We start from the raw sequence: 12,019 nt of genomic DNA on the forward strand, positions 1-12,019 counted from the left end.
TGCTGTGTATTATTAAGTGAATGCTATACTCAGTGACGCACATAACACCAGAAGAGGGCGTCATCAAGGCAGATACACAACACAAAGCAGAGAGACCACAGTAACAGATCAACACTTGAAGATCTCTCCATGTATGTTCTGTATGATGTGTTTAGGATTGTCACTGCCCAAATCATCCATAGTGTATATGATTGCCACTTGTGATATAGTCTGACATTACTTGGTGCCTTTATGTCTGCTAATACTAATATAAGCTCAACCACTTGTTAGCTAGATTTTTTCCCCAAATGCCATCATGGTGGGGGTCTTAATAATCAATTAGGAGGCAGAATATTTTCCAACCTTGTCTGAATAAAGTTTAAGTGAGTGATTTGACGCAGCTTCTAATTTTCATTTTGTAGTGTTTGAAAAATCATAATCTCAGGTCTCTTAGTAATTATCAATGATAAACATTAAATTGACCCTAGTTTGTGTATGTGTTCACCCTATGATAGACTGGCACCCTATCCAGGGACTGAAACTGCCTTGCTCCCTATACTTACAGGGATAGGCTACAGCCCCCTGTGACCACCTCAGGATTGATGAGGCTTATAAAATGATGTCATATGGCTAATCTTGGCTCTCTTTGTTATCGGCGATAAACATTAAATTTGCCTTGTGTGTGTTTGCCCTGTGATGGACTCTTACTCTGTCCAGGGTTTGTTCCTGCCTTGTGCCTTCTGCTTCCTGGTATAGGGTAAAGGTTCCTTTTGGCCCTTCTTTTGGATAAAATGGGTTTACATAATGGATAGATGGATGTACTTTGCAGTTTCACACAAGTGCATTTTCATACAAGTGCCACCTAACATAATACTAAGTTACAGCCAGCGCTGAATAGACAATCTGGGCATGAATTGTAATTATAGTTGCTAGAAGGTGTTTTTTTAAAAAAAAAAAAAAACTATTCTTAGTAAATTCACTATATATTTATATATTTTTAATATTATTTTTTTAAAATACAGGAAAGTAGTCTTATTTATCCATAGTATCCTAAAGCTTGCTCAGAACTTTCCGTTCTGTTTTAAAGATGGGTGATATGCAGGTGAGAGTTTAAGTTACATATTGTCTTACAAATCAACAGGCATTTTTAAAAATGTTTTTATTTTATTTTTGTAACATAGTGTATCCATTAGGGTGGGCCAGGTCCCACAGGCCGCCTGTTTTACTCGGTCTATATAGCTAATATACTAAACTGGCAGCATCTGAGATTGCATTCTACCGCATTGAATAGAATGTCAAAGTAGCCTGCATGCCTCTTTCACACATGCCATTCTGACATGCTATTTATTGTGGTAGTATGCGGTTTTGAACACCTTTACCATGTTGTTTTTTTGAGATTTCATGAAGAGTTTTCTGATATGCAGTATTTCATTTTACAAACCACATTTAATGCTTTACAGGAAATCTTTCATTCACTGAAAGCTGAACTGGTCTTTTAAATATTGGCACTTGTTTTTCTTTTTTCTTCAAGAAATTGTTGTTCATCATCTCCAACTGAGTTTAATCAAGGCAGGGTTGTGGCAGAATCATTTACTGATCCTTCCATCTTGTATTTCTTTGTGTTACATCACAATTAAAACTTTAGATATGGTAATATAATCACTAAAGTACCTTTAGATTACAGTAGTACCATACAGCATGACCTGAATACCTCAATAATTGTAGGCTAGTTCAACGGAGAGCACACTAAAGGAACAGGTAGATTTTAGAAGACTGACTAAGTAAAGCATTGTACAGTGGTGTGAAAAACTATTTGCCCCCTTCCTGATTTCTTATTCTTTTGCATGTTTGTCACACAAAATGTTTCTGATCATCAAACACATTTAACCATTACTCAAATATAACACAAGTAAACACAAAATGCAGTTTTTAAATGATGGTTTTTATTATTTAGGGAGAAAAAAATCCAAACCTACATGGCCCTGTGTGAAAAAGTAATTGCCCCCTTGTTAAAAAATAACCTAACTGTGGTCTATTACACCTGAGTTCAATTTCCGTAGCCACCCCCAGGCCTGATTACTGCCACACCTGTTTCAATCAAGAAATCACTTAAATAGGAGCTGCCTGACACAGAGAAGTAGACCAAAAGCACCTCAAAAGCTAGACATCATGCCAAGATCCAAAGAAATTCAGGAACAAATGAGAACAGAAGTAATTGAGATCTATCAGTCTGGTAAAAGTTATAAAGCCATTTCTAAAGCTTTGGGACTCCAGCGAACCACAGTGAGAGCCATTATCCACAAATGGCAAAAACATGGAACAGTGGTAAACCTTCCCAGGAGTGGCCGGCTGACCAAAATTACCCCAAGAGCGCAGAGACGACTCATCCGGGAGGTCACAAAAGACCCCAGGACAACGTCTAAAGAACTGCTGGCCTAACTTGCCTCAATTAAGGTCAGTGTTCACGATTCCACCATAAGAAAGAGACTGGGCAAAAACGGCCTGCATGGCAGATTTCCAAGACGCAAACCACTGTTAATCAAAAAGAACATTAGGGCTCGTCTCAATTTTGCTAAGAAACATCTTAATGATTGCCAAGACTTTTGGGAAAATACCTTGTGGACTGATGAGACAAAAGTTGAACTTTTTGGAAGGCAAATGTCCCGTTACATCTGGCGTAAAAGGAACACAGCATTTCAGAAAAAGAACATCATACCAACAGTAAAATATGGTGGTGGTAGTGTGATGGTCTAGGGTTGTTTTGCTGCTTCAGGACCTGGAAGGCTTCAGGGGGCAATTACTTTTTCACACAGGGCCATGTAGGTTTGGATTTTTTTTCTCCCTAAATAATAAAAACCATCATTTAAAAACTGCATTTTGTGTTTACTTGTGTTATATTTGAGTAATAGTTAAATGTGATTGATGATCAGAAACATTTTGTTTGACAAACATGCAAAAGAATAAGAAATCAGGAAGGGGGCAAATAGTTTTTCACACCCCTGTATGTATTTTAGTAGCCTTTAATGTGTAATATTGCAGTAATGGATATGTCAAGCAGCTTTAGATAATAGAAGTGAAAGTAGCCATTTGCAGTTGAATTGTAGTTAAATTAAAATGAAAGTAGACAGGGAATTCTATAATCAAGTAAAACAGAAACTGATCTAATGCAGGAATGATTTGTTCAGAGGAAATCCTATATGCTGTAATATGTTCAAGAGCAAGACCTAATGATATTATTGATGCTTATTATTAGACTAATGCCTTTATTGAATGTGACTTAAAACATTTAAGATACAATTAGGTACATTTCTTTAGTTTTTCCTATTGGAGCACAGGCAGGTGAAGTGACTTGGTCATATAGTATCAGCACCTGGATTTAATTCACAACCTCTTGGTTTAAAGTGTTGGTTTCCAATGCCTAATCACCTATACCACAGCTGCCTGCCAATAATGTAAGTCCTTATTTAAAAAAAAAAAAAAAAAATCTACAAATATTGTATAGAGGAAACTACTTAGTTACATATGTAGTACATACACTTCTGATACATATGAATAATTGACAGCATTATAGCACGTTGTCTTATAAAACTTCCTGGGCGAGAATGGATAATACAGCTTGTGTGTGTGTGTGTGTGTGTGTGTGTGTGTGTGTATGTATGTATATATATATATATATATATATATATATATATATATATATATATATATAATGATTGTGTATATATATCTTTTTCTGAAAAATATCTATATTTAAGAGCATTATTGGCTTAAAGTTAAGTTTCAAAGGCTTTTGTTCTCTCATTTGGACCAATGCCCCATAAATAAAAATTTAAACCGCAAAATAAGCATGATTTTTTTTTTTTTTAATTTATAAAAAAAGTTTGTTGAGTACCACTTTCCATGGAAATTAATGTATATCTTTAGTATGGAAAATTAAGTTCATCTTGGGGAAAAAAATACATGACAAACTCTTTGAAAAATTTGTTTCTTGTACTTTTTATATTTTATAGGTAAGATATCTGTGATTTATTGATTTGTTTTTGTGCTCAAACTTGCTGACTGACTGACACAAAAAACGTAAACACAATCGGAAGCAGCTAGCTTATTCATTTATAGTTATTTTTAATGTTTATTTGAATACGTTCAGAAGAAAATAGTCTAGCTATCATTTTGAGTTATTTTAAATAAGGAAAGTAAATATTATTTTTTTGAGTAATACTGTCAGTCAAAGATGTTTGCCTACTTCAGTAACAGTTAAATTACCATGAAATCAAAGGTATAATTCTGTTATCCAAAAATGTCTTCTGTTGCCAAAAATAGAATGACAATACCCTAGCCTTGTTCATAACAGTTGACTTTGTTAGATTTCTTTCTTATTCAAACTAAATAGATTGTGGGCAGCCCTGTACAATATAAAATAGTAGAGAGTTGCATCTTTTAGTGTACTTTGGCAGCACAGCCAGGTCTTGATATGATTATCATCCAGTCAAACATTCTAGTCCTGTATTTATACTGGCTTGATTCATGCCTTGAGATAATGGAAAGCACAGACACTCTGAGTTCCTGAATGCTTTGAATATTCATTTTATAACTGCTTTCCAGGTACATATATGTAGTCATTTGGTTAGTCTTCCAAGCCAAAACTTTGTTGTCCTATTATTGGAAAAATTATTTAACATGCATTGTTTTAGTCTAAAACTAATGAAAGTGTTCAATGTTTTCATTACCAGTGATTTCTTTTTATTTATTTATTTTTGCAGACTGATCCTGCTAGTGTTCCACTTTTAGCTTGGCACTTTGTAGCTGTTCAGAAGTCTATAAACCCTATGTTGGCATTTTGTCGTGGTGATGTGGTACATTTTCTTTTAGTAAGTATTTCTGACGGATATAAAACTATTTATTGTTTAGGAACTAATGCTCTAAGTCTAATGCCACCAATAGTATTTTTTTAGTTTCTTTTTAAGTACTTAAATTAATTGATCAATGATCAAAGTCCTTTAACCTATATGGTTTTTTATGAGTAATGATGGATATTTTAAGCAAATGTGTATATTTATTTTATTTTAATCTATCCTTATTTGGTATTTAAAACCAAATTATTTATCACTTGTTTACACACTTTTTTTGGGTGTTTAAACTGTAAAGTGTTGTTAGCATCTTTTGTTTTAGCCAAAGTAAGGGAACTGATACTCTGTACTGTGTTTCTTTTACTTAGGAATTAAATTTCAGCACTGGATGGCAAGAAATACATATATTAATAAACACATTAAGGCATAATATTCTCAAACCCATCAAATCCAATGCACATTTCCAGAGGCTCTAGAGAGTATCCAAGCAGCACTGGGTACAAGGGATGAGACAGCCCTGAACAACACTGTAGTCAATCACTGAGATTTTAACAGATGGCCAGCCTTTATTTTATATAACACGTTTCTATAGTGAACATCAGCCTATGGCAGTTTACAAGTGTAGATAGTTGCATAATGCATATGTACATGTTTTATACACTCAATGGCCAAAAGTTTGTGGACTCCTGATCATTAAATTGATATCCTATACCAAAACCATGGGAATTAATATGAAGTCTGTCACCACTTTGTGGCTGTAACAATCCTTCTGGGACAGTTTTCCACAAGATTTAGGTTTGTGCCCAGTTGAGACCAAAGAGCATTTCTGAGGTCCGGTACTAATGTTGGCCTAGAAGGCCTTGCTCACAATTGATATTCCAGTTAATCCCAAAGGTATTCAGTATGTTTGAGGTCATGGCTGTGTTCAGAACACCTGAAGTTCCTCCATACTCAGCAAGACATGGATTTATTGATCTGGGTTTGTACATAGGGGCACAATCATGCTAGAATAGAAGAGGACTTTCCCCAAGCTGTTTCCTACAAAGCTGGAAACTCACAGTTGTCCAAATTGTCTTTGTATGCTTTAGTATTAACAGTGCCTTTCACTAGAACTAGGTGGCTTAGTCCACACTCTGGGAAACAGCCCCAGACCATTACACCTTCTCCACCAAATTTTATAATAAGCAGTATACAGTCAAAAAAGTTGTATTATCCTGGCATCTGTCAAATCCAGTTTCCTTCAGCCTGCTAGATAATGAGGCATGAGAACTTATTTCCATTGCTTATTGTTGCTTCTAAATGCTTCCTCTTCACAGTTATAGCAATTGAAATTGACCAGGACAAATCTAACACAGCAGAAGTTTCACATACTTACTTCTTGCAAAAGTCTGTGGGATCCTCTCGAGGTTGCTGGATATCATAGCTGGCCTGTACACTGGTACTGTGAGTGCTGTGTAGAGTGGAGGCAGAACCTCTGTGTTTTTCTCAGTTGATTCTGGGGTTCGTCAGGGTTGTGTTCTTTCTCCTACTCTGTTCAAAGCTTGTATGGACTGGGAGTTGGGCAAGGTCGTGGGGTCCAGTGGCTGTGGGGCATCTGTTGGTGAAGAAAGATTTTGACTTTGCTAACGATGCTGTGATCTTCGTGGAGTCAATGGAGGCTCTGATCATGGCGCTCGAGAGACTGAGCGAGGAGTCTTGAGTGTCTGGGCTTGTGAGTGTCCTGGATAAAAACCAAGATCCAGGCTTTTAAATGACCTCTTGTGCACAGCCATCAGCAGTGTGTCTGTTTGCGGAGAGAGTGTCAACCTTGTCAAGAGGTTTACTTACCTTATCAGTGACATTTATGTCTCTGGTGAATCTTCCTATGAAGTCAGTAGACAGATTCAGAGAGCATAGGGGGTCATGAGGTCTCTGGAATAGGGTGTGTGGTGCTCCCGATATCTATGCAAAGGGACGAAGGTCCAAGTCTTTTTAGTCCTGGTGCTTCCTGTCTTGCTATTTGGTGGCGAGACATGGATGCTATCCAGTGGCCTGAGACGAAGACTGGACTTCTTTGGTACTGTCTCTCTCCGGAAAATTCTTGGGTACCATTGGTTTAACTTTGTGTTGAATGAGCGGTTGCTCATGGAGTCCTGAATGAGGCACATTACTTGCATTGTGAGGGAGCGTCAGTTACGGCACTATGGCCATGTGGCGCGTTGTTGGGGACTCGTGTTTCTGGACCAGGCCAAGGGGTTGCTCACGTAACACCTGGCTGCGGCAGATAGAGGGTCATTTTCGGGGAGTGGGACTGGACTGCGTGTCTGCCTGGGGGGTTGCCAGCCGGGATCCTGAGTTATTTTGTTGTGTTTTGGGTGTGGCAACACACTATACCAGTGCATGATCCCCAACTTGTCTTGATCATTTCCAAAACTACATGTGATTTGAGACAAAAAAAAAAAATGTGAAAGCTCATAGAACATGTATTTGAACAGTATGAAAGTAAATGAGATACAATCTGCAGTTATAAGAACATTGATAGCTGAGTTCCAGTTATAAGGCTAATTTGGGTAGAGTCCACAGACAAAAGCAATGGCAAGCATCTGATCACTTTCTTAATTATGTTTTGTTAACAACACCTTAGACTTTTTAAATATGAATTCTGAAACATTGATTGGCCCTTCAATTTTAAATGTTTAATTTCACAGAGGCAACTTTAATTTGGAGACAAATATTAAAAAACAAACAGATTAGGAAAATAATGATATTGCTGTTTGTGACATTTGACTTTTTAATGGTTATGGCTTGTTGCTTAAATAAGTGAAAAAGCAAGTAGTCTCCAACCAACATCCATCATTCCTCCTAAAAACCCTGCTGAAATTCCTTCCTCATATCTACATAGTCACTACCATTTCTTGTTATATTGTAGGAACCGTCACCAATAAGGTACAATGAGATTTCATTATAAGATGTGAATTTATAATAATGAGTTTTTGATTTTTTGTAGGTTAAAAAGGAAGAGTCTGGAGCAATACATGTCATCAAGCAAAAACAGCTACACTTATACTATGACATCATCAGTTTAATGGTATGTGTGTGAAAGCCTCATCCTGTCTTTGTTGTAAGGATTAAGATTTTGGCCTTAAAGTATATGGCTTTTTGTGGCAACAGGATGGAAAATATTCCCAGAATTGTTCAATACCACAAGAGTAGGGTGTAGTTACTGAATATGTTGCTAGACATCAGCAGTTGATCGAATATGTATTTCTGGTGTTTATACTACGGTCATGCAAGTGACTTCAGCAAATTTTTTTTTCTTTTTTTATGTTAAATGTTTAAGAGTGTCACAGGTGGCTGGGGCTGGTACCCAGCCGGGACGCCCCGGAGGAGGGCTTACACCTCCCCCAGACCACGTGGGGGCGACCACCCTGGTGGCTTTGGCGACCGCAGGAACTGAGCTTGGAATGAGCTTCCTATAGGGGCCCGTGGTCACTGCCAGGGGGCGCCCCGATGCCTTTGGAGCCCTGGCCCTCAGCACCTCCGCCACACTTGGAAGTGCTTGGGTGAAGAAGACCAGGGACACCGGAGTGCTTCTGGGTGTGCAGCCGGTAATTCCGCTACACTGGGGAGTGCCGACGGAAGATAGTCGGGAGGCACCTGGAGCATGTCTGGGTGTGTATAAAAGGGGTCGCCTCCCTCCATTCTATGGCTGGAGTCGGGAGTGCAGAGGAGTGGAAGTGGCCTGAAGAGTGAAAGAGGCATTGTGAGGCCTGGACTTTGGGGGTTGTGTGCACTTTTGTAAATAATAGTCGTGTAAATAAACGTGTGGTGGTGCTTTCAACATGTCTACCTGTCTGTGTCCTGACCATCTTCTACAAGAGATAATGATCATCACATTTTTCTATATTGATGATCTTGTTCATTCTTGTTTCCCTGATTACACTTTTATTAAGTGACGAAGTGTTGAGGTGTCCAAGGGAAAACATCAGGAAAAATTATTTTTTGCCAGATCCTGCTCCCTGTGACTTTTTTTTTGTTCCATACAGTATTTATAGTGCCTTCCTCCATTATGTTTGGGACAAAGACACATTTTTTCCTTGATTTACCCCTGTGCTAAACAGTTTTAAACTACAAATCATACCATTCAAACATGTTTAAAGTGCACATTGCAGTCTTTCATTCTAGGGTATTTGCATACATTTCGGTTACACCATGTAGAAATGACAACACTTTTTATACATGGCCCCCAATTTCGTGGCACAATTGGTGTCACAGGTGTTTGTGATCACTCAGGTGTATTTCTTTGCATTATTAGTGAAGGCATAAGATACCTAGCCTTGTTTCTACCTTTTGAATCTGTAGTTGCCATTGTTCAACATGAGGGCAAGAGCTGTGCCAATGAAAGACAACAAGCCATTTTAAGACTCTAAAAAATAATAAAACCATTAGAGACAATGGAAAAACCTTAGGGTTACCTACTGTAAATCCACTCTCTTGAATATCATTAAGTGGAAAAATCACTGGTGAGCTTAGTAATCACAAAGGGACTGGTAGGCCAAGACCTCTACTGCTGATAACAGAAGAATCCTGACTCTGGTAAAGAAAAAAATGAAATGCCTGTCCTGCAGATCAGAAACAATCCTCAGGAGGCAGATGTGTATTTGTCAGAGACTACTACAAGCAGAAGACTTAATGAACAGATATGCAGAGGCCACACTGCAAGATGCTAACCACTAGTTAGCCACAAAAACAGGATGGCCAGGTTACAGTTTGCGAAAAAGTACTTAAAAGAGCCTGCAGAATTCTGGAAAAGGGTCTTGGGAACAGAAAAGACACAGATGATCGTGTATCTGAGTGATGGCAAGAGCAAAGTATGGTGATGAAAAGGAACTGCCCAAGATCCAATGCGTATTACCTCCTCTGTTAAACATGGTGGTGGGGATGTTATGGCATGGGCATGTATGGCTGCCACAGGTACTGGCACACTTATCTTCACTGATGATGTAACTACTGACAGTAGATGCACAGTGAATTCTGATGTGTATTGAAATATCTTGCTTGCTCAAGTTCAAGTAAATTCCTCCAAATTGATTGTACAGTGCCTAATCCTAATGCCAAGGCAACACAGGAGTTTTTCAAAATCCTGCTGGATATCTATACTGATATGGACTGGTTAATGTGTTAGAAACACTAGAGGACATCGGGCCCTTAGGCCTCCCTCATGAAGTCTATTTCTGATTGTTTGGTCAGAGACATTCACACCAGTGGCCTACTAGATAGAGGTCATTTTGTAGGGCTCTGACAGTGCTCATCCTTTCCCTGCTGATGGGTTAAGGACCTTCTACAGCCCTATCCAGCTCTCCTAGAGTAACTGCCTGTCTCCTGGAATCTCCTCCATGCTCTTGAGATTGTGCTGGGAGACACCGTAAACTTTCTGGCAATAGCATATATTGATGTGCCATCCTGGAGAAGTTGGACTACCTGTGCAATCTCTGTAGGGTCCAGGCATCGCCTTATGCTACGAGTAGTGACACAGACCGTAACCAAATGCAAAACTAGTGGAAAAACGGTCCGAAAAGATGAGGGGAAAAATGTTAGTGGCCTCCACCTGTTAAACCATTCCTGTTTTGGGGGTTGTCTGATTGTTGCCCCTCTAGTGCACCTGTTGTTAATTTCATTAACACCAAAGCAGCTGAAAGTATTGATTAACAACCCCCTCTGCTACTTAACTGACCAGATCAATATCCCAGAGGTTTCATTGACTTGATACTATACTCTGATTAAAAAGTGTTCCTTTAATTATTTTAGTTTGGAGATTAGCAACAAGATGTAGGAATATGGAAATTAGGCATTGACCCTGGATATAACATCATCATCATCACTGACGATTTTAACATGTGCTTACATGCAAAGAACCTGGTAAAATGCAGCTCAGTAAGAAAGGTATCTTTTTTTTACTGCTCCCCAGCTGAGATGAAAAGGGTAACATTGTAAGTGTGAGTAGGAATGCATTGAGCTCCCTCTTGTACATTATTGTTGATTCAACATGTTGTGCTGTTTATTATTTTCACCTTACTTGTTCTATAAGTAAGTTTTGTCCCTTTTTTTTTTTTAACAGTGGATCAATACTAGGACTCTGGTGTTACTGGATAGTGCAGAGAAGATCCATGTTATTGACAGGCCAAGTCAAGAAGAGTTGGAAACCTTAGACATTGCTGAAGTCCAGCTCATTTATAACAGCAGTCACTTTAAATCTTTGGCGACGGGTGGAAATGTCAGCCAGGCACTGGTAAGATATGTATGTCAAAATGCTGTGTTTCAATTTCTAAAAACAAATTAATATCAGTGGAAATGGATTTATTAGAATTCAAGGTAGCAAAGGACATTTTTAAAAACACCAGTATTTTTCTGACTTGTAGAGAGTATTTTGAATTTTTTGCATACATGCCTGACCACCATGCAGCGCATTGCTACTGTGTGGCATACCTTAAAACATCAAGATTCCTTCTTTCTCAGAAGTGGTTTGTTTTATGCAGCCCTGAGAACTTATGAGGCATTTGCATATTTTTTCCTCTGCCAGACATTTTTTTGATTCCATTAGTATTGATTTATAAGTGGATTGTACGAACCTTCGGGTATGAAGCCCTCCTATGTATTAGACGATGGGAACCTTCGGCAACCCGTGAAGCACAAACCTATGAAAAACTCTTCTTCCTCAGGAGTTGCATCGTGCAACTCCGAAATGTTAACAATTTAAACCACCAACGAACCCCCCGAAGATGTCAACCATCATGCAACAATTTACAAAACGAGTTTTATATGAACTTATTACGGAAACACACTGCCAACGAAGCTTTTACAGATCTGAAACTACGAAGCAATGTTCAAAAATTATTAAAAAAATTCCAGAGGATTAAAATTTAACTACAAAGACGCACCTAACATGAACTTCCTAGGTGCCTTGGAACACATCCTATCAACTGAAAAAGTACCTACAGAAAATGCGCAAGAAATAAGGTGCGACGTCGCCAGCCAGCTACACACAGGACAACCGACCAAACATATTTTGACAAGTGAACAAAAAGCTCTATGATCGCTACAGAATGACAACGGCATCATCATCGCACCAGTCGACAAAGGAAGCGCAACTGTCGTCTTAGACAAAGAACAATACACCACAGCTATGGAAGAAATGCTTTCTGACACTAACACTT

At 38.5% G+C, this 12,019-nt stretch overlaps 1 protein-coding gene across 1 annotated transcript in view; it reads left to right on the plus strand.

Annotated features, from left to right (window-relative positions):
* vps8 (VPS8 subunit of CORVET complex) overlaps window positions 1–12,019 on the plus strand; it is a 740,642-nt gene that overhangs the window by 181,789 nt on the left and 546,834 nt on the right. Inside the window, exons 15-17 of the mRNA XM_039755059.1 lie at window positions 4,740–4,847; window positions 7,813–7,893; window positions 10,924–11,094. Of these exons, the coding sequence (XP_039610993.1) occupies window positions 4,740–4,847; window positions 7,813–7,893; window positions 10,924–11,094 (360 nt within the window). The remainder of the gene's footprint in view (window positions 1–4,739; window positions 4,848–7,812; window positions 7,894–10,923; window positions 11,095–12,019) is intronic.

The sequence above is a fragment of the Polypterus senegalus genome, chromosome 6 (genome assembly GCF_016835505.1).
Source record: "Polypterus senegalus isolate Bchr_013 chromosome 6, ASM1683550v1, whole genome shotgun sequence".
In the NCBI taxonomy this organism is placed as follows: Eukaryota; Metazoa; Chordata; class Cladistia; order Polypteriformes; family Polypteridae; genus Polypterus; species Polypterus senegalus.